This window comes from Triturus cristatus, chromosome 8 (assembly GCF_964204655.1).
Source record: "Triturus cristatus chromosome 8, aTriCri1.1, whole genome shotgun sequence".
Taxonomy (NCBI): Eukaryota; Metazoa; Chordata; class Amphibia; order Caudata; family Salamandridae; genus Triturus; species Triturus cristatus.
In genome coordinates, this window is record NC_140591.1 from 1,553,852,272 (window position 1) to 1,553,876,269 (window position 23,998).

Here is a 23,998-nt window from a genome sequence, read left to right on the forward strand (position 1 = left end):
AGCACTCCAGGAGAGTGCATGCATTTCCTCCACCTAATGTGTTCGTCTTTGCGCCCAGCACAATTATTTTCAGAATATTGAAAAGTGCTTTGCTGCCCGTTCCGTGCCCTGCATGTTGCTTCACCCATCCACACCTGCCATTTCATTGCTTCACCACCCTCTGTGATTCTGCTTGCTCTGTATTGCTTCCCCCTACCCGCGTTGCTTCCCCCTACCCGCGTAGCTTCCCCTACCCGCGTTGCTTCCCCCTACCCGCGTTGCTCCCCCTACCCGCGTTGCTTCCCCTACTCGCTTTGCTTCCGCCCCACCTTTTCCCAATACTTTTTTAGGTCGGGCCTGTAACAGCGCATGCGCTGTTCTGGCGAAGACTTTTTGTAAGGGCTTTTTGAAATCTCACCTCATTTCGCACACGCTCGTGCGTGTGCTTTTTGTTTTGTGGCAGACTATTGGCCTTTGCGTTCGTCTTTTTAACAAAGACAGCACGCAATTGGCCAAAGGCAGGCGCATTGCTCCGCCCAAGGCCTATTGGTTGCGGTTACCCGCACGGGCGGCATGTGTTTTGAATTATCGTGCAAAAATGCATGCGCGATAATTGAAAACACATGTCTCGGTGTGGCGCGCACGCGCACCTTTTTTCCCCAGCCATAAACGTGACTGAGCTGTCTAAGTTTCCTTGCGGAGCTCGCACTGCACGGATCATCCTCCAGGCCTCCCCACAGCTCCAGACACGGTGAAAGCAACTCCCCAGCGGTAGGTATGTGACCACCATCCCCCGAGGCTGAGGTGGGGTGTCTCCGGGACAGAGGCACGGTTGCAATCAGTAGCTTCTGTTGCCTTTCCTTACTCTCTTGAGTCCATCTGTCTCCCTCTTGTAACCCCTTCCCTTTCTCACGTGCGTGCTGTGCTTCTCCTCTGCTCTCTCCATGTTGCCTCACCCTTGTGTGATTCCCCAGCCCTGCGTTGCTTTCATGTGCTTCACCCACCCTACGCTCCGCACTGCTTTTGCCAAGGTGCTGCTCTCCTCCCGCCCTCATTGTGTTAATTTATGCAACTTCGGTTTAAAGCCTCCTGGCTGTTTTCACTGTGCTGTTCGTGAGAATATTTTCTGGATTTGCTGATATGCCTGCTGCAAATTATGGAAGCCCCACTTTCTGTCCAAATCTATGCATGCGTGGTATTTCAGTACTCTGCACCAGGGAGCATCCGTGTCGGACCCTTCAGTCCCCTTACTTCGACACCCCTTTAGACACCTGAAGAACCGCACTTCCAGGGACGCTTCCTTCCATCTAGCCGGGAGCAGCGTATCTTCCACCAAAAATATATTCCTTAATATATGCAGAATCTGAATACATTTATTTACCATCTTTTATTTACTCAATGAAAGGGTCATTTCCTAAAATATCCCGGGTTCCGTTCAGCGGCCGAGTTCATGTGTCATGTGCATCCATAACATACCGTCCTAGAGAGTGAGTGCTTCTAAAACCAGGCAGTTCAGTCCAAATTAGTTTACACTAAACCGGTCTTTTCCAGTACCACCACAATGAGGCCTTGTTTATATTCCTCCCCCTCTAAAGACAAACTATACTTGCTAATTGCGCTTTTTGCTGTTATCTAGTTTGCGCAATCTAGACAAGTTCTGGCGGGAGAACAACATATGAGCTGGAAGGATATAGTCCTGCCCAATAGATCGACGCATCAGCCTGGCGACAACTTGGGGCCTTTCCAAATACTTATAAAGTTTTAGATAGGCATATGTGTCATTACAAGCTTCTTCACCGTGAGGCCTTGTGACCTATCCTAGACTTTATGTATGGTAGACATGGGCGTGGTTTACCGAAAGCACAGTCACTGCAGTGTATGGGACAGCCAATCAGATTCCTGTGAATGCAGTTTTAACTACCAGTAAAGAGCCGTCTCTTCACCCAGTAAAATATGTTTAAAAAACCGAAAGACAGTTAACAGATTTCACTGCCCCCACAAGAAAACAGGCAAACACACATGGTCATTGTACTGGACTTCTTCGTGTCCATGTTTCACAATGTGATTGAACTGTAAACCCATGTAAACAACAGCTGTTAATATCTTTATTCTAAAAAAAAATTGTTTGGTGAAGCCAGGCTCTGCATTCCTTACACGGTGCTAATTAAACATTATTGTCCTATTTTCGGGGCCTTAACAGTGATCGGTGCCCATGTAACTATTGTTAATTGCCCACCATTCAGTTATGACTTTAAACTGAAGGCTGGGCGCACAGTGAAGTGCTCGGTACTAAACAGCTGTTAATGCCTGACAACATTTGGGCAGAAAGGCTGTTAAATGGCATCCCAATCTCACGCAACCCAGGCAGGTAACGATGCCCACTGACTGCTTGATGGCCATGCCACTGAATCTAGAATGCATGAATTCGCATTAGCAGCAGGTGTTCTAATCAAATAAGCCAATTGCAGCATTCAATGCAGTGAGCTACTGTGTTTTGTCAGTGAGCAGTTATGTTTGTCAGTACGCTATTGTGGTTTGTCAGTACGCTATTGTGGTTTGTCAGTACGCTATTGTGGTTTGTCAGTACGCTATTGTGGTTTGTCTGTGCGCTGTCGTGGTTTGTCTGTGCGCTGTCGTGGTTTGTCAGTGCGCTGTCGTGGTTTGTCAGTGCGCTGTCGTGGTTTGTCAGTGCGCTGTCGTGGTTTGTCAGTGCGCTGTTGTGGTTTGTCAGTGAGCTGTCGAGTCGTGGTTTGTCAGTGAGCAGTCGTGGTTTGTCAATGAGCTGTTGTGGTTTGTCAGTGAGCTGTAGTGGTTTGTTGTGTGGACTTGAGACAGCAAATCAATAGACATCAGCAGCAATTGTCACGTTACATTTCCAAACTGGCAGCAGAGCAGCTAGCGGTTTAACATGAAAGCCCTAACATAAAAAGTATCGATATTTGAGCTATGATCTAATGGGTGTGGGGAGCGGGGTTTGAGTGGTGGTAGGGTGCAACCTCTAGCCCATGAACCACTTTGTTGTTCCCATTGCAAGATAAAATTAGGACAATTGCTTGCATTTACATAGGCTTGCACACAGTTGGACAGAGCACAACTGGTGACTGTAATGTTCCAATTCAATGTAACATTACTGCACATAAAAATATATGCTACCTAACTACCCACTTACAACATACCAAAAGCGAGACCTATTGGCTTTGCCAATGCTTGTTTCTTTTTGTTTACTAATCCAACGCTGATAGGTAACAAAGTAGAAAAGGGAGCACTCTTATCATTTTGTAGACTTGTACATGCTTGGTAGACACAACTATAAGATGACGTGCCCAGCTGCATCATAGACTTTTATCTCTATTTTATAACAATGCTGTACAATTTCTGGACGGTTGTATAGCATAGTCTTTGCCAATAGTTTTTGCCATAAGTTCAAAAGGTGAGATCTATTGGCTTTGCTAATGCTTGTGTTAGATTAGAGTCATTCAGTATGTGTCCTTTGATTTATTTACTTAGCGGACAGTGACATTTAGTTACTGGTTTATGGCTTTTTTTGTTAAGGAAGTGCTTGCTGTTCTATGCCTTAGTCTGCCATAAAGACATTGTGCTTGCCACTAATTTCTCTTGTGTGTCATTTATTTGACTTTCCGGTTATGAGCATTTGTTGAGTTTGCAGCTTTTTTTGATTCATTAAGTTTTTGATATGCATTTCTTACACTTCGTTTCTTCCCTCTTCAGCACCCTCTTGTTATGCTCTTTGATTGAATTTCCACGCATCTCCTTCATTTCACCTCCAAAAACACAACATACCCACAGACCTGTAAGCACTGCATTTTGTTTTACTTTCACCTTGTCAATATTTTGACAACTGTTCACCTCCTTCACTCACATTCTCACAGAATCACAATGTAGGAGAGTAGGATCTGCTTCACATGTTTACCCCCACTTTTTGCTGGTGTTTCACTGTTTTTAGACTTTAGTCTGGCTGGGACCCTGCTATCCAGGGCACCAGCTTAGCTGCTTCCTCTCTAAATTGATTGCATGTACTTTAGGTACACCACATATTGGATCCTGAGGTACCCTTGTGAGCCCCTAGTATATGGTACACTATGTACCCAGGGCATAGGTACCCCAGAGGCCTACCAGGGGCTGAAGCATGTATTATGCCACCCCTGGAAAGCCACCCAAAATGACACCACAGGTCTGCTACTGCAACCTGGGTAAGGTGGTGCATGCACCCCTTACTGTTATATTATATATATATATTATATACTGGCGGTCGCCAGTAGATAGTTATAGTTAGGACCTTGTTTCCATAGGAAATCTGAAAATTCTATTTTGAATAACTTTGGCGCCGGTTGACGAATCCTCGCGAATTTTTCAAAATAGGTGGGGCGCTCCGCTCCTACCCTGAAAGTCTCGGGGTGATTAGTCAAGCGGGGGCTGAGAAAAAAGGGGGGTCCCAAAACACGTTTTCCCCATGCATTTTTCCTTAGGGACCTTTAGTCCAAGGTACAGCCCGAACGGCTGAACAGAATTACTTGAAATTTGGCAGAGAGGTAGTCCTCAGGTCAGGGATGTGCCTTTTCAATATCTGGAGTCAATCTGTTCAGTAGTTCCTGAGAAAATTTCAGTTAAAAGTACATACATATCTATAGGCGCACACGGTGCGCGCACGGTGACGTGCGCGAGCGCAATTCTGATTGGTTGTTAGATGTCAGTAAACATTCTAATCGGTCGAAATCAGGAAGTGTCGGCCGCCATTTTGTCTCTTGCAGTCTGAGGCAGTGAAAAACAAAGGTGGAGAACGTGAAAAGGGGGCAGGGTGGACAGTTCCTGACCCCCTAGCCTTTGTCAGGGGGTCACTGAAGGACCCCCAATCGTGAAAAAAACATTTATTTTTTTGACCAAAAAGCGCGGGGTGCGCGCACGGCACGTGCAACGCATCGTGGGCGCTCGGTGCGCAAAGCGCACGGATGCCCACAGCGCGCACACGGTGCGATAAGCGCACGGTGCGCGCACAGTGAAAAACCTGAAAAAAAAAAATATTAATAAATACATAACTTAGCATTTAAAAAACTGTACAAATTCACTTAAAAAACCATAGGTTTCACACACGTTATAGTTAGGAATTAGCATTTAAAAAACCTTGCAAATTCACTTAAAAAACCATAGGTTTCACACATGTTATAGTTAGCTGGACATTTCCCTCGTAAAAAAACAATGAAATTCCCCCGTTATAGTTAGTGCAGGCAACTATACCTCACGCGACCGCAAACCTCTGCTGATGACGTCAGATATTACATCACTGTATTTAGACACCTATTTACCCAGGTCTTCTTCCATTAATCTTTATCTATACATATATTACAAATATTTATTTTTCAGAAAGACACATATGTAATCAGTGATGTAATATCTGACGTCATCAGCAGAGGATTGCGGTCGCGTGAGTTATAGTTGCCTGCACTAACTATAACGGGGGAATTTCATTGGTTTTTTTACGAGGGAAATGTCCAGCTAACTATAACATGTGTGAAACCTATGGTTTTTTAAGTGAATTTGCAAGGTTTTTTAAATGCTAATTCCTAACTATAACGTGTGTGAAACCTATGGTTTTTTAAGTGAATATATATATATATTACCTACTGGCGGTCGCCAGTAGGTAGTTATAGTTAGGACCCTGTTTCCATAGGAAATCCGCAACATTCTATTTGGAATAACTTTGGCGCCGGTCGACGAATCCTCGCGAAATTTTCAAAACTAATGGGGCGCTACGCTCCGCTCCTACCCTGAAAGTCTCGGGGGGGCTGAGAAAAAAGGGGGGTCCCAAAACGCATTTTCCCCATGCATTTTTCCATAGGACCTTTAGACACAGCTACAGCCCGAACGGCTGAACAGAATTACTTGAAATTTGGCAGAGAGGTAGTCCTCAGGTCAAGGATGTGCCTTTTGTAGGTCTGGTGTAAATCTGTTCAGTAGGTCCTGAGAAAATAGCATTTAAATCAATATATATATCTGTAAGCGCGCTCCGTGCGCTTACCGTGCGCTTACCGTACGCGTAGGGTGCCGTGCGCGAGCTCAATTCTGATTGGTGGTTACAGGACCGTAAACATTCGAATCGGTCGAAATCAGGAAGTGTCGGCCGCCATTTTCTGTCTCTCGCACTGAGAAACTAAGGTGGATAATGTGAAAAAGGGGCAACGAAGAGAGTTGCAGACCCCCTAGCGTTCGTCAGGGGGTTCACGAAGGACCAAAAAGTATGAAAAATACATTTAATAATTTTTAAAAAAAATCGCGGAGTGCGCGTACGGTAAGCTTACCATACGCGTACGGTGAAAAAAAAAAAAAAAAAAAAAAGTAACAATCACATGTATTAAATAAATTAAAGGGCCCACAAGGGAGAAAAAAACAAATGTTAATGTGTAAAAAAAGGCGAGGCGCGCACGGCACGGACTGCGCAACGTGGGCGCTCGGTGCGCGAAGTGCACCGAGCGCCCACAGTGCGCGCACGGTGTGCGAAGCGCACCGTGCGTGCAGGGTGTGCGCACAGTGAAAAACCAGAAAAAAAAATAAAAAATAAATACATAACTTAGCATTTAAAAAACCGTACAAATTCACTTAAAAAACCATAGGTTTCACACATGTTATAGTTAGCTGTACATTTCACTCGTAAAAAACCAATGAAATTCCACTTTATAGTTAGATCAGGTAACTATAACTTGCGCGACCGCAATCCACAATGTGTAATTTCAGATGTCATCATTGATGTCATGAGTGATGTCACTGACCATGTCATGAGTGATGTAATATGTGACGTCATCAGCAGTTTATTGTGGGCGCGCAAGTTATAGTTACCTGATCTAACTATAACGTGGAATTTCATTGGTTTTTTACGAGTGAAATGTACAGCTAACTATAACATGTGTGAAACCTATGGTTTTTTAAGTGAATATATATATATATATATTACCTACTGGCGGTCGCCAGTAGGTAGTTATAGTTAGGACCACGTTTCCATAGGAAATCCGCAACATTCTATTTTGAATAACTTTGGCGCCGGTCGACGAATCCTCGCGAATTTTTCAAAATAGGTGGGGCGCTACGCTCCGCTCCTACCCTGAAAGTCTCGGGGGGGATTCGTCAAGCGGGGGCTGAGATAAAAGGGGGGTCCCAAAACGCGTTTTTCCCATGCATTTTTCCATAGGACCTTTAGACACAGCTACAGCCCGAACGGCTGAACAGAATTACTAGAAATTTGGCAGAGAGGTAGTCCTCAGGTCAAGGAAGTGCCTTTTGTAGGTTTGGTGTAAATCTGTTCAGTAGATTCTGAGAAAATAGCCTTTAAATCAATGTATATATCTGAGCCAGCTTACGGTGCGCTTACGGTACGCTTACCGTACGCGTACGGTGGCGTGCGCGAGCGCGATTCTGATTGGCTCTTAGATCTTAGTAAACATTCGAATCGGCCGAAACCAGGAAGCGGCGGCCGCCATTTTCTCTCTCGCACTGAGAGTGTGGATTAAAATACAAAGCACAGAAACATGTAAAGGGGCTGTTTGGACAGCTCCAAAACACCTAGCCATGTTGAGGGAGTCCCCAAAGATCCCCCAAGGCCAAAAACGGAATTTTTATTTTTTCGCTAATTTCGCCGATTATGCTTACCGTACGCGTACGGTAAAAAAATATTTTAAAAAAAAAATTATCCACACTCTCCCCACCCCGTGTGCAAAAGGTGCCCGAAGGGCACCATTTGTGCATGGCTTATAAGAGGTGTGAAAAATTTAAATATTACCTTTCAAAACGAAGTGCATCATATGTCCTCCATGTGCGCACGGTGCGCGAAGCGCATCGTGCGTACATGGCTCATCTAGCGTAACGTGGGCACGCGGTGCGCGTAGCGCACCGCGTGCTCACTGTGCGCGCAGCGCACCGTGCGCGCACGGAACGAACTGCGTTAAGTGGGCGCGCACGCCACGAATGGCGTAAAGTAACTTAGCATTTAAAAAACCGTACAAATTCACTGAAAAAACCATAGGTTTCACACACGTTATAGTTAGGAATTAGCATTTAAAAAACCTTGCAAATTCACTGAAAAAACCATAGGTTTCACACATGTTATAGTTAGCGGAAATTTTACTGATAAAAAACCAATGAAATTCCCCCGTTATAGTTAGTGCAGGCAACTATAACTCACGCGACCGCAATCTTCTGCTGATGACATATGTGTCTTTATGAAAAAAAAATATTTGTAATATATGTATAGCTAAAAATTTATGGAAGAAGACATGGGCAAATAAGTGTCTAAATACAGTATTAGCATCAGCAGAGGATTGCGGTCGCGTGAGTTATAGTTGCCTGCACTAACTATAACGGGGGAATTTCATTGGTTTTTTATCAGTAAAATTTCCGCTAACTATAACATGTGTGAAACCTATGGTTTTTTTCAGTGAATTTGCAAGGTTTTTTAAATGCTAATTCCTAACTATAACGTGTGTGAAACCTATGGTTTTTTCAGTGAATATATATATATATATATCATAATCACTCCTATGGCAGGCCGGCCTTATCAATCCTAAAGGCAGAGTGCTGGGTTCTTATGTGAGACGGTGCCCCTGCATGAGCGGAGACCCTTCTCTGATGCTGTTTGTAGTGCAGCCTGACCATATACTCTTAAGTGCATTATAACCTCGCAGTAAATGCTAACTTTTGGATGGCTGCACGAAAACAAGTCGTGTTTGATGTCAAACACTTTGGAATCCTACCCCCCGCCAGTTCTGGCGGCAGGGGTAGAATTCCACCCTTCTAGAGGGAGAGACAAGTCCCCACTGGTATACCCGGTAAAAACTTAATAGAGCCCTGGCTTCACAAAATGCATGCTGCAGCCACAGACACGGGTCTGGCCTCCTGCAGCTGACCGAAACTCTGGCAGGGGAGGCCTGGACAATAGGTTTCCTGTCAAATGGAGGTGTAACCACCTCCCAGACAGGCTTTAGTGTATTGGGGCTGGGTGGGGTCACTCTCTGAGTGCTTTGAAGCCCTGCACTGGGGGCACATTTGGTGTCCCTGTGCATAGTCAAGCTCAAATCGGTCCAGGGGCTTCCAGCCCCTGCTCTGATGCGAAACTGGACAAAGGAAATGGGTGAAGCCACCCCTCTTTCCAAACCCTCCCATAGGTGGGTCCCCAGAGCTAGTCCAACCCCTCCCGTAGGTATAAGTAAGGAACCTCTGTAACCAGAACTTTAGATATCCCTGGATGAAACTCTGAAGCTGAATCCTGGAACTGCGACGCTCCACTCAAGACTAGTGGACTGAAGACATCTCCCTTGGGGTCAAGGAGTGACTCCCCTGCTTGGCAGGCACCAACAAAGCAATTTGCTGGTCTGCATTTCCGAAGCTCCCGCCGGATTCAGAAGTATTTGCAGCCCAGGAAGAGGATTTCCAGACATCTCAGAGGCCGACCCGAGTCCCCAGCAAAGCTGAGACCCGCAGCCCTCATGAGTAACGTGGAACCGAAACTCCTGGTCACCATGCACTTTTGCAAGTGCATTGACTTCTCGACGTCTCCTGAAGTCGTGCTTGGGCTGACTTGTAGCCCCCACCTCGAGCACAGAATCCACCGAAGATTGTCGACCTAGTCACCCCGAGTGACCCGTGGGCCACCATTTTGTGTTTCGTCTCGAGGTCCCTTTGCGATCCCTGGTCCGTCGACTGGTGGGTCCCTGAGGGGGTAACTTTGAATTTCCTTGGGCTTCCCTGGTTGCTCCAGACGTGTCCCGACTCCCTACCAAGTGGTGAGTCCAACAGACCTTGCTGGTCTGCACCAAAGCATCTTTCTCGTTTCTGCGTGGGTTGCTGTTGCAAAGGCTTGTTGTGCCCAATCGGGGCACCAACGCTGCAGCACTCTACATCCTTTGTGGGACAGCTCGAATCCTGCTCGTGGTCATCCTCGTCGCCTCCTGGTCCTCGTGGCTGAAGAGTCAAGCTTCACTTTCTTCACCTGAAATCACCCAACATTGGTGGGCTTCTGCCTATTGCCTTCCTGGTCACTGACTAGTGACCCAGACTCTGTCCCCTCTGCTTTCAGGTTCTTCTCATCTTCGATCCAGGCTTGGATCTCTTCGGACACTTCGCGTCTTCCCGGCAGCAGCCCTTCTTCGCTCCCATTGAAATTTGATGACGCGACCCGACACCATTTGACACCTATGCACCCGGCTTCCCTGGGTGAGGTAACACGAATACTCCGGTGCTCCCGTGGGTGTTGACCCTAGAACTTCCTAAGTCCCAAAGGGTTTAGTGCTGATTCAATTCTAAGTGCCCCATATCTTTAAAAATGTAACTGCGACTTTCCCCATAGAAGCTAACAGGAGCTCGCGGCTGTGTTCACACACTGCACACGGCCCCCATGGGTCCCCTGTGTCACTACCTTGGGAGATTTCTTGGGGTCCCAGTGATTCTACAGGCTCTAGGCCTTGTGTCTAGTTAAAGCATGGTTCTTATACCACTATTTTAGTATATGGTTTGGCTGGCCCCTAGGGCCTGACGTGTATTTGTGCTTATTACTGTGATATTTGAAGTGTAACTTATGTGTTTTGACCTCTAGCCTCATAAAGAGTCTAGAAGGGTGTGTTTAGAAATAAATACATATATTTTAAATATATACCTGGTGTGGTTGTCCTTTCATTTGGTTATTCAAGAGATTATAGACTGGTAAAACAAGCTGCTTTACATTCCTTCAAGACTTAGCCTGAAGGCTGCTCTCCATAGCTACCACTAGGATAGCTTTCAATAAAGGTTCTTTAACCTATAACCAATAAGGGGTTGTTTGGAATGGTACAGGGTGCCCACTACAACTAGTGGACAGCATATACCAGGCCAACTTCTCACACACAATTTCACTCCACAAACATTGCACTGTGCGTTCTGTAGAGAGGCCAAGGATTGGAGGAAATGTATTGTGCACGCCTTCTTGACCTACTGACGAGCACTGTGGGAAACCCGCACTGCCTTCAGCTTAACTCCATAGTTCTCAATCATGGTCTGGAGGCAACTCAGTTCAAAGTATGCTCTGTACAAGAGTTATATGCTACAAGAAACAAATATGCAAAAACAACATCCTGGACATACCAAACTCTCCTAGGGGGTGCAAGATTAAGGAAAACATTAAATATAAACGGGAACTGAATTGCTGGCCTGGATTAATTTAACATTAACATAAGGATATGAAAATAGGGCCCAACAGGGACCCATTTCAATGTCTATTTCTTAATTACTGCTGTTTCTGAGAACTTGAAGCCCTGCATGATACCCTGTGTGGCAGTAATCCAGCCGGGTTCCTCATGGGCCCATGAAATAGATGTTCAGGCTTAGGATCCCTAATATGGCTGCTTGCAATCATCGTTTGAGGTCCCATGCAGATGCACCGTCTGCACATGGCATTGAAGGCCGTACGCACCAGAACTCATTCACTCTAGTGGGATGGGCCTACCACCCGTCGCCCTCTCACTGCCTTGAAGGAGTGTGGTAGGTCCTGGTTCTCACTCACTCTTTTGCTCTGTAATATGATGCAGGTATGCTTTGAGACTAGGAAGGCCATGGTGAAGATGCCCACTGTGGGGTGGAGTGTCGTGGGGTGTCTTTGGGTGGGGTGTCGTGGTGGTAGTGTAGCATAGAGTATCATACGATGGAGTGGTGTAGTGTAGAGTGTTCTAGGGTGGAGTGGTGTAGCGTAGAGTGTCGTAGGGTGGAGTAAAGTTGCATGAGTGGCAGAGAGGGAATCTTATACAGTGAAGTAGAGCGTCATAGAATAGAGTGGCGTACAGTGTCGTGGAGGAGTGAAGAGTGGATGGGAGTGGCATACAGTGGAGTGTCCTAGAGTGTAGGGAATTAGAGTGGAGTGAAGCGGCATAGAGAGAGTTGCGTTGAGTGTATTGGCGTGGGGTAGTGTCATAGAGTGAAGTAAAGTGTTGTGGCATAGAATTGAGTTGTGTGGTGTGGAGTTGTGGAGTAGAGTGGAGAAAAGTGGCATTGCATAGAGTGGAGTAGTGTGTTGTAGAGTGGAGAGGCATAGAGTGGAGTAGTGTTGTAGTACGGAGTGGTGTAGTGTTAAGTGTGCATGGTGTGGTAGTGCAGTGCCACTACAAACACATTTTCAATTAAAATTATTATTATATTTGCGCAGACATACAGTTTTACTGATTAAAGTATGCAATGCGCAAACGATATTGTGTTTAAATGTCATCACATATTCATTTATTTTGATCCTATTAAATTTTTTATTTCCACCACACTTCAGATTTGCTAAAAAAAAGTGCTTAATTTGTGCTTTTCTTATTTTTATATATTATGAAATATCTGTACAGTTCATTTACAGACATTTCAATTTTGCTGTGTTCTAGATAAAAGCCTTGTTACATAAAATCTCACACTTTTAAGTCAAAGAAAGAATAGTAAAAAACAAGCTCCCTGGGAAGGCCAGAGCTTGACATTTGACCTCAGTCTCTGAATGCACAGCAAATGTGACAAGATAAGTACTAAGGCTGGGCGTAGTGTGCGTAGCGGGGCTACGCGGAGTGCCATGGAGCCGGTAACAAACTCCGTGAAACTCCGAGTAGCTGCTACGCCACCCGCCTCCCACCCCCCCTAATAAACAATTGAAAAACAATTACATAAAATAACTTTAAAGTACATAAAAACCACTTACCTGGGATGCGGCGTCCCTGGGCTGCACTCCTCGTCTTCATGGCCATTTCTGGAGAAACTGTGCATGCGCGCGCCCCGCGCATATTTTTATATATATATATAATATTTATATTGTTTTTCAGTTGTTAGTAGGGGGGTGGGAGGCGGGGGCTGGCCAACTCCGTTCCGCTGTGGATTGTGCGGAGATTTGCCTACGCCGCGTTCTCCGCGGAACGTGGAGTAGGCAAATCTCCGCACACTCCGCGAGCAGAGTTCTTTGCCCACAGTTAATAAGAACAAGACTTAAAGGCCTGTTTACAGAAAGCGAGCACTGTGGAAAAGAAAATACAGTAAATAGGGTATGCTCCACAGGAAAGTCTAACTCAAGCTGGACAGCCTAAAACAAATGAATCCAGCAAATAGAAAGCAAGCAAATGCGAGTTAAACAACACCTAGCCAATGGTAAGAAATGGATGGAACACATTCCCAGGGATGCTTTCTGAATGGTCCCAAGATGTCTTCAGCAAACCAGACAGCTGTGCATTCTACTAGACTTGGACCAAAAACTGCCCCCTTCCCTGATATCCGGCCTCCGTCATTCAACACTAAACGGAGTAGAGAGGAGTTGCAGATATGTAAACCTCCTTTCGCCCCGTCTGGTGATGTCGCCACTTCCGGGAGCAGCCTGTTTCCGGTCGGTTGGTGGTTAGAGGGTCTGATAAGAGCTGGCTCGCTGCTCCGCGGCCTGGCACGGAAAATAGGAGCCTGAATGTCTCCCTTAATAAGAGCAGTACATGCTCAAGACGGGTTTGAGGGTCTGCGGTGCCCCCCCACCTCTGTGAAGTGTATCCTTTGCTTCGATGCACAGGGCTGTGTCGGTAATAGCATACAGCGCCCCCTTCCGGTGCCGCGCACAGCCTCCTTTCCTGTTTATTGGCTATTGTTCGAGCTCATTAACGTTACAACAGTGCGTGAATCCTTCGCCTGCCTCGTGTTTGAGTCCCACCCACCGGCTCGTGCGGGGGTTACGCTTGGGGCCTCGCGCGTCTTGGCAGCCCTAAGGACCCTATCGCTAACACGTGCCCCGGCGCGCGATCTTCCGTTGCCCAAACAGCTGAAATGTAAGGAGGGACAGACTCCATGTTTGTTGTGATGAGCCCCGCACAGCGCCACACCCGGGGAGTTTGGTATCGATGGAGCATCCGGCGGCTTCAAGGCGCAAAGGGAAGCCGGGGAGGGGCCACTCAATGTCATGTTTCTCGATGCATCTACCTCAGGATATATACAGGCTGACTGGGACTTTCCTGCGTTTGTAGTGTGACCCGTAGGTCACAACAGGTGCGTGCATTAAACTCCCTAAACCATTGAAATATCGGAGGTTATGAATAAAACCCCACAAGTACAGGTTATAAACTAACTTGTTTATTTAATTACCAAAAGGCCCACAAGCAGCCGGAAAGGAGTGCGGCTGTCAGACGAGCAGCTGACAGGGAAAGAATCTCAGGCATTCCATGAAGTCACCTTTATACAGTCAGGGGGTTCCATTGCACGTCACAATGGAACCAGCAAGTGTAAACTTTGCGTTGTGCTCACAAGGGTGATTGAATACATTTATAGAAAACATTGTGGAACAACGTCTCCCTTTTCCGAACAGTAACAAATGACAGAAAAGGTTAGAACATAACATATTCCTTATACTTGGAGGGTATGCGTGAAACTCTGCCAGAACTGGTACATGTGCCCTCAAATACATTTGGAACAGACCCTACAGTTTCTATGGGTGCATAAGATCCAGAGAATGGGGAAATGTTAACTCGTGAACTCTCAGTATCTAACTGCTCCTCAGAGTCCAGAACATCTGTGGCTGGCAATTGAACCAGTGACGGAGAATTCACACTTACAGACCTTTTCTTTTGCACAGGATTTGAGGTAAAGAGTGTAGTAGGTGTTGCTCTGCTAACCCTCCCATATGAGTCAACAGGCATCCATAAATAATCACTTTCAGATTGTAAATTGGTACTCATGGAATCTGCAATAAGTTCTCTCTGACCGGGTTTGAGTTTGACCACATCACTTTTACTTCTCCATCCTAACTTGTCCAAAAGAACAGAGCTATGTGTGGCTTCGATTTACTTCTGAGGAGGTAGTGTACTTTGATTCGCCTTTTTGAACTTTTGCTGTTTTTTTTTTTTTTTTCACAATGACCCAGTCACCTTTTGATATGTCTTTGCTCAATGCTGTATGGATTTTGTCATGATAGGCTTTGGATTTGAGCTGATGTTCTTGAATTCTAGCCTGTACCTTCAAGGATTCATCATTGACCTCTACCACACTGGATTGATTTCTCTCACAGCAAGCAAGATTAGGAGTAAGCTTTGTCTTACATGATCTGCCTCTCATAAGGAAAAAAGGAGTATGGCCGGTAATACTATTTGTAGTAGAATTGTATATGTTTACTTTCTCCTGTATGAATTCTTTAACAGGAAGTTTGGATGCAATGGCAAGTTGAATGCCTTCTTTCAAAAATCTGTTGATCCTCTCAACTTGTCCATTTGATTTAGGAGAATAGAAGGGAGTTTTTTCTTGAACAATGCCATTGCTCTTTTGTCGGATACTAAACTACAAGGAAGTCCTTCAACAGCAAAGCGTCCTTCCAAAAATGATATAATTGTACTGTTGTCGATGGTCGCAACAAAGTCAAAATAAATCCACTTGCTTTAATAGTCAGTAATCACTATCAAAAATGTACAATCAATTTCCAGCAAGTTAAATGGACCAGCAAAATCGATAGCAATTTTGTTCCAAGAACTGTTAGGGATGGATACAATCTGCATCTCGTTAACCCTGGGTATCCAATGTTTATCAGATTTCAAACAAACTACGCAAGCATCTACAAACAAGTCTACATCATTATCCATTCCTGGCCACCAATAGTACATTTTAAACTTTTTTTTTTGTCACAGTAGAACCAGGATGGCTTCTATGTGCTATCTCAATTAAACTTTTCCTCAACTTGGATGGAGGAATCAACATATCGCACCAAAAGAGAAAATTATTCACAATACTCAGCTCATCTTTGACCTGGCAAAATGTTTTCAACTTGGAGGTCAAGTTCCTTACTGGTGGCCAGCTTCCTACAACAAACTCTTTAACTTTATTCAATACAGAATCCGTGTTGATAAGTTCTAACCACTCAGACTCATTGCAAGTCTGTTCAGTGTTTGTCGTCATATCTACTGCAGCAACCACACACTCAGTGTCTTCTTCTAGCTGTGGCTCTGAAGACATCACAGGTAACCTAGATAAAAAGTCTGCACAGATATTATCTTTGCCTGCTATATGCTCAATGGTAAAATTGTACTCTTGGAGTCTTGCAATAAGTCTAACTAATCTGGCAGTGGCCTTACCATTTCCTCTGCCACAGCCATCTATCATATATGTCAAAGGCTTGTGATCAGTGATCAATTCAAATGGCTTACCCCACAAGTATATTTTGAGTTTCTCAACGGCCCACACACAGGCCAGAGTCTTCCTCTCTATGGTGCTGTAGTGCTTCTCAGAATCAGGTAACCTCCTGGAAATGAAAGCCACAGTGTGAATAGAATTCTTAACCTTTTGTGTGAATATAGCTCCTATACCCACGGCACGTGCATCCACAGTAACAATATTGGTGCCTTCTGAGTCAAAAGGGTGTAGGGTTGGGGCATTGACAATGGCCCGTTTAATCTCTGAAAAAGCTCAATCCTGGTTAGTAGACCAATCAAATCCGACTCCCTTATGCAGAAGGCACCTTAAAGGTTCCACCTTGTCTGCGTAATTTTCAATTAATCTTCCGTAGTATTCACTAAGACCCAAGAAAAACCTAAGTGAATCCTTGTCTTCTGGTCTATGAGCATCAGAGATAGTTTTTACTAAATCTAGTTTGGGCCTGATGCCATCTCCGCGGATAAAATGGCCTAAATACTCTTTATCTCCTGTTGTAGAAATTTGCACTTGCTTTTGGCAACAGTCATATCTCTCTCATTGAGCTTATTAAGAACAGTATCAAGAATGTAGTTGTGTTTAACAGTAGAAGCATGAATCAAAATATCGTCCTGAAATTTCTCAACACCCTAAACTCCTTTGAGAAAATTTTCCATCAATTTTTGGAAAACACTAGCGGATGACGCTAACCCAAAAGGAACTCTAATAAACCTGAAAGCTCTCAACTGGGTTACAAAAGTAGTGTAGTCTTTAGAATCTTCAGTGAGTTTCACCTGATGATAGGCCGACTTGAGGTCGATTAAGTAAAAATATTTGGAGCCGGAGGTAGCCGCCAAGATCTCTTAAATTTTAGGCAAGGGGTGGCAATCCACCAAAATATTCTTGTTAAGTGACCTCAAGTCGGCACATAGGCGGAGATCGCCATTCTTTTTCTTAATGATAACGATAGCCGAAATCCATTCGGAAGAATCAGTTGGCTCAATGATCTTTTCTTCCACTAATCTATCACGTAATTTTTGCAATTCCTTTTCTGATAGATCAAGGTACAGGTCTTACCTTATATTTGATGAGTATAGCATTTTTCTTTGTCTTAATAGCGTGCTCGTAACCTTTAACGCAACCAATACGATCTTCAAATAACGATTCATATTTTCCTAGAACAGCATCTAAACTATAGTGAGAGGAAGAATGGAAACAAGACTGGACAGAAGCAACCAAGATATCACTCAGGATTATTGATCATCAGCACCAGGTTTGAGAATAATTCCTAAAAGTGCGAAGTCCTTCCATCCTACAATGTTACATCCTCGCTCAGCGACGTAAATTTTAGTTGAAATTGACCTGCCTTTGACATTTAAATTCTCTTGAAAGTATCCCAACATATTTATATCAAAGTCACCATATGCTTTCGATTGACATCTGATGCTATAAGTCCAACATGTGACCAGTTACTTTCATATTTTATATCAGAGATAATAGTGATGGGAGACCCGGAGTCTGCCATTATATTCACCTCAACTTCACCAATTTAGGTAATTCCAATGGGTCCTTTGACCACACTATTTTTGTCATCAGTAGTCAGTACAATGTTGAACACATCTCCTCGTTCAATTCCTCAACGTTGCTCACTTTTACTTTTTGAAAATTACTTTGTTTAAAATGCTTGAATAACTTTATAGAAAACATTGTGGTACAACAACCATCTTGTTGATTTCTGTTAATATTGTAAACACTTCGCTGCTTTTGGCGTCAGAAAACAATTTATCCAATTGAAAATGCTACATGTTTGTGTTTACCTAGTGCGTGGCTTACTAAGGTAACCCAGTTCTCCCCAAATTAGACATCTGCTGATAAATTGTATGTCAAGTCATCACAAAACTATTGTGGTTGACCACGTTTAAGTTTTATAACCTGATCCCCACCTCTTTGAACAAGTATTGACAATTCCAATAGGTGTATTGACAATTCCAATAGGTCTGGCTTTAAAGGAATGTTGTATGGTAATGTGAACCATAGTAAATAGCACAGGAATATGATGTTTTAACTATTTGTGTGGAAACCAACACGTAGAATGATATTGGTGTGTAGGTTAGAAGGTCAGGTGACAGTTGCACTGTCAAGCTAGACCCAGAAGTCCATGTAGGTTAATGACTGCCTCCTCCCATCTGTGCTGCTGCCAGAAAAAAAAAACATACATTATATAGTTATCAAAGACACTTTAATGGTATTCCAATGTCATATGTGTGCTCCTGAAAGTTGAAGCTTATGCAGCTGGATAAATGAACACAATGATCACAGCAGTGTGAAGTGAAAGCACTCTTTTTGTGGCAGCACGCAACATCTACCCAATCAAAACATGTTGTCCTAGCACCCAACAAGTGGGCAGAGCTAAAGCCCCTCTCTAGTAATGCTCACATAATTGTCTGGTGACAGCTGCGCTCTCAAACCAGACCATGAAAAGGCGACAATCTTAAATCCCCAAGTAGATACATGCCTTCTGTGAAGAGCGACTCTGCAATCCTGGAGAAAAAGTTTAAGCAAAGTAAAGAGGAGGGCCAGAGATGTCTCTTTTTAAACCCTCTAGGTGTCTGCAAGAGAGTGTTTCCTCCTAGTGTTTGATCATTGGAACACCTGTAGGGCACCACAGTGGTGGGTCTTGTGTATCCATGGGAGGGCAGCGTAAGACACCACATAATAGAGGAGGGTCTTGTGGATCCATGGGAGGGCAGTGTATGACACCAAATCATAGAGGTAGATCTTGTGGATCCAGGAGACGGCAGTCTACAACACCACAGTGGTGGGTCTTGTGAATTTATGGGAGTGCAGTGTAGGGTACCACAGTGGTGGGTCTTGTGTATCCATGGGAGGGCAGCGTAAGACACCACATAATAGAGGAGGGTCTTGTGGATCCATGGGAGGGCAGTGTATGACACCAAATCATAGAGGTAGGTCTTGTGGATCCAGGAGACGGCAGTCTACAACACCACAGTGGTGGGTCTTGTGAATTTATGGGAGTGCAGTGTAGGGTACCACAGTGGTGGGTCTTGTGGATCCATGGGAGGGCTGTGTAGGGCACCACATGACTGCGGTGGGTCTTGTGGATCCATGGGAGGGCTGTGTAGGGCACCACATGACTGCGGTGGGTCTTATGGATCCATGGGAGGACTGTGTAGGGCACCACATGACTGCGGTGGGTCTTGTGGATCCACGGGAGGGCCGTGTAGGGCACCACATGACTGCGGTGGGTCTTGTGGATCCACAGGAGGGCGGTGTAGGACACCACATGACTGCGTTGGATCTTGGGGATCCACGGGAGGTGCGGTGTAGGACAACACAACCCAGAGGTGGGTCTTGTGGATCCACGGGAGGGCAGCATAGGACACCACATCATAGCAGAGGGTCTTGTGGATCCAGGGGAGGGCTTTTAGGGTGGTCACCCTCCTGTGGAACACTTGTCGCCTCAGGGAGCTGCATGAATTTGAAGGACATGTACCGGGCAGGCACCCTTTTCATTCTGTAAAGAGGAGACCAAGACCCCAGCAAAAGTCTCTGCTAACTTCAGCAAGCATTGGCAAAGTCCATAGGCCTGGCTTCCATTAGCCATCATAAACCAGACTATTGGCTTTGTCAATGTTGAGATATGGGTAGATAGAAGTGTGGCATGGAAGGTTGTGGTCGGACAAGGTGAGGTATGGATAGGGTGAGGTCTCGGATATGGGAACTGGGAGAGGTGCAGTTAAGTGACCACTGTGTGCAGACTGGGCGAGATGCTTGAAGGAAGAAGTTGTGTTCAGGAAAAGATTAGACCTGGGCGGAGTTCTACTCCACGCAACCCTACAAAGTGCCTCAAAAATTCTCTTGTGCTCCGCGGAGTTCTGCCAGCGGCAGTGTCTATTAAGTTGCTGCTGTAAAATCAATGCGAACAGCTCTTTGCGCTGCCCTGGAGTGCGCTGCTGCTTTCTGCCGCTCGAGTAGACATTCTACTCAAGCGGCAGCTTACTCAACGAGAGTGGCAGATTTCTCATTGCAAGCAGCAGATTTCTCAACGGGAGTTGTTGTGACCTGCCCCGACTGCCCACGCTAAGAAATATCGCGAGAATGAGGTCTAGTACACAATTTTTTCTTGCAAGCAATTCCCAACTAAAAGTTGGTGAGCTATGCGAGGAAAAAAAAACTCCACTTCGCTGAACACGCGTGGGCAAAACTCAGCGATCTCCGCTGGCGGAGCGGAATTCTTCGCCCACCCTTACAAAAGATGCAGTGTCCAGTTCAGGCAGGCAGAGGTGAGTGAGTGAGAGAGGTTCAGGTGGGGAGAGTCGCAGGAAGTTAGAGGTGGTGGCCTTTGGAAGCCTGGAGAAGAGGGGGTGCGGGCGGAGAATGACTCAGGCAGGGGGGCAGAGACAGATTCTAGTTGGTAGAAGTGAGGATAGGGAGAGTTGCAGATACAGGTGCAGGCTGACGGTTCTGTGGACAGTGAGAAGTGTGTGCCAGGGAGAGATCTAATCAGGGAGAGGGGCGGTCTGAGGGGTGCATGTAAGAAGATGTCAAACTAAAGGCAAATGTGGCCATATTCAAATAAGAGATACAAAGCGTTAGGAACAATAACATTTAATTGGTTGTTAAACCTGAAGTCTTCTACATTTGTACACAGAATGGCTTCAAACATTGAAAACTGCAGGAACACGTTTTGCATATTGGCAGAATATGAAATTGTGTGCAGCCTCGATGGAAACGTCGACAAAATGCCAGTTTTATGTTTTTTTCAGAAACACCGGGCGTGCATGGCTTGTTAGAAACCCCCCACTGTGTATCCTCTTTTAGTTTTGCTTTTAGAATCGCAAAATGGCAATGCCAGTGGATTTCAGACAAAATGCCAGTTTCTGGTGTATGTGCAATAAACACTATGTACACTCACATCTTGTTCTAAAAACACGTCCAAGCATTGCTAGCCCATCATAGTGTGGCATTCTTGATATGAGAAGCTTCCTACTCAGATAAAGGAAAGAAAAGCGGTGGGTTACATTTGGTGCTTTACTACATAAAACCTCCTCTTGTCTTAAATAAACAAAGCATGCGACAGAAATAGAACCTTGGAATGAATAGACAGTGTGTGTAATATCTTCATGGAGACTAGGGAATGGCTTTATCTATTAAAGCTGTAAAACCAACATAATGTTATCAAGACTGCAAAGTAAAAGAAGCCAAGGAGCAAGGGAGAGTCATGCGTAACACTGTTTAGTGGCTCTCAGTTAAAAACGACAGGCCTTGTCCTATCTGCAGTCTAGCAAGAGGGCTACTTTATGCCCTTCGCCAAAGCCTAATGGGACCACAGTGTAACCACCCTCATAATGCTAGGGCCTTGACTGACAGTTCACCCAAGGAAGCCAATATCTGAAAGGGGCTGGTTCAATGCCATATTTCTCTATACGCTGCTTATTATACTTTTTAGTCCTTGGCTGGTGGCAGGTGGACCTGTCTCATTGTGTTTTGATTGGATGATGGGTATCCTTCCAGTGCTGAAGTCAGATCTGGCTTTGCAGTGCGAGGGACTATTTTCCTTCCCTCTTTCTTTTCCTGCCCCCATGTCCCTTTTTCCCTCCCTGCCCTCCTAATCAAAATAAAAAAATTGATAACCCTCCAGTGGCTTTGTGTTATGCGGTAGCCATCTTGGAATGTTTTCTTTTGGCTTTCAAAAATAAGTCTGCGATATCTGCTGCGACTGCATATGCACACTCGACAGCATTTGGTAAAAAAATAAAGCATTGGCAAAACCATCAGGATTCACGTCAAATGCAAAACCTATTCGCTTTGCCTAAGCATGTTTAAAGAAATGTCATGAGGTGGTCAAAACACCTGGCTGTCTGTAGCCAGTCCTAACGAGAAACACCAGAGTCCGCAAAATAAACAAAAGGTCCACGTGATTGTCTTTTTTCACTGCAAGTATTTGAATGTAAAATTTGAAGCGCTCAAGCTACCAGTCCAAAAAAATTGTATTACAAGTGCCTCTGCGTATGGAGTCTGTCTCTATACCTTCCTCCCTCGAGCCATTCACCATGTCCCTGGCCTGCTTGCTCTCAGGTACAGCCTGAACACTAATCTTGTTTCTCTTTTCTTTTTATTGCAATTATATGACCCACACTTTTAAGTAAAACCAAAGGGGATGATGGACGGAGTGTTGAACATTGCAAGCACTCACCCCCAGTCAACTGATCTGGGTTTAATCCATCATCATTCTTTAGTTCACTCCGCCACCCCAGTTCAGACATGGCCATATGCAAATCAGTTTGACCCTATGCCTCATGGGAACAGTCCAGCCCAAACTGCCAAGCCATGTCTTCCCTGGACCGGAAACAAGCATCCTGGGACCGGTTTCTGGCTAATCAGCCGTCATCAGCCAGGCTAGCTTGAATCCAGTGGCAACGTGAGCAAGGGACCCACGTCTGGGCATATCCTGCCAACTTAGGGCGAACAAAGCAAAACCAAAGGGGAGGATGGACGGAGTGTTGAACATTGCAAGCACTCGCCCCCAGTCACCGGTCCAGGATGCTTGTTTCCAGCCCAGGGAAGACATGGCTTGGCAGTTCGGACTGGACTGTTCCCATGAGACACAGGGTCAGACTGATTTGCATATAGCCATGTCTGAACTGGGGTGGCGGAGTGAGCTAAAGAATGATGATGGATTAAACCCAGATCAGTTGACTGGGGGTGAGTGCTTGCAATGTTCAACACTCCGTCCATCATCCCCTTTGGTTTTGCCACACTTAAGTGGCAGCATGTGTTCTTTATCTTTTTCCATTTTTTTTATTTGTGGCATATGCTTATGGTAAAACTAAATACTATGTAACTATTACATCGGCTTGAAAACTTATTATGTTTGCCAATGCTTGTTTTCTTTGGTCTGACAGAAAGCTCTGATACTAAACACACAGCCATAACTTCTACTCTCAGGTACCCCTCTGTATATTCTTGATCCACTTGTGATTCCGGATTTGGAGAGTTTAGTGATTAGAAAATCGGGTGGTCAAGTGGTAAATGTGAACTCCAACTCTCTTAGGGTGATGGTAATTGAGGCACTAACACACAACGTAAGGCAATTGTATTGTTGGGTATGGTTGGGTTATCACGTGCAGCATAATGTATTTCCGTAAGAATTGGCACTAATACAGCTGATACTTCTGGAATAAGTTCTTTGTAACTCTGGGTGGAGGGGAGAGCGGATTTCAACGTTTAATGTTGCTATTTTTTATTAACTTTTCAGACCATACCACTCAAAATAGGAGTGTATACATGCAAGCCTTCTGGACATAGGCCCATACCTACTCCTGTTTGTAGAGTTGCAGGTTGCTGTAACAGCCCCCACCTTGGATTCCTCTAAAGTGTTAGTCAGTGGATATTAGATTCCTACCATAAGAGCTGTTTAAGGAGGGGGAATTTATAGGCACTGATCTTGCTGTAGCTAATCTTTTAATATGCTATATTTTCTCCCTTCTTTCTAGTCCTTCTCCAATATGAAAAAGTCGAACCCCCAAGTCAGATGGCTCACCTGGGGTTCCCTGGAAATGTATGGGTGGGCGATCCTCTTTTTCTCCTACAAGGTGTGTACTGTCCTCTTGCTCTCCCTTCCACCCTTTCCCTTTTGCTCGTGTCCTCTTTCATCCACCATCTCTTTCCTCCTTTCTGCTGTGTGCATGTGTATTTGGTGTGAGGATTGGAACCATCACTACATGTCTCCCCCATATGTGTTGGCTAGATGTCTCTCCAGTGTACCCTTGGTCTTGTGTCGTTAAACCCTCACCATTGGTTGTGTTAAGAAGCACTCTCCCCATATTCGCATGAGGTCTTCTTGGTACTTGCTTCCCCGTGT

At 45.0% G+C, this 23,998-nt stretch overlaps 1 protein-coding gene across 6 annotated transcripts in view; it reads left to right on the top strand.

The window, feature by feature from the left end:
* STIM1 (stromal interaction molecule 1) overlaps positions 1-23,998 on the top strand; it is a 458,800-nt gene that overhangs the window by 152,889 nt on the left and 281,913 nt on the right. For 4 of the 6 annotated variants that reach the window (XM_085623467.1, XM_085623470.1, XM_085623468.1 and 1 more), the window contains exon 2: positions 23,631-23,729. The exons of the other annotated variants lie outside the window; for them this stretch is intronic. In XM_085623467.1, the coding sequence (XP_085479593.1) occupies positions 23,631-23,729 (99 nt within the window). The remainder of the gene's footprint in view (positions 1-23,630; positions 23,730-23,998) is intronic. 6 annotated transcript variants of the gene reach the window in all.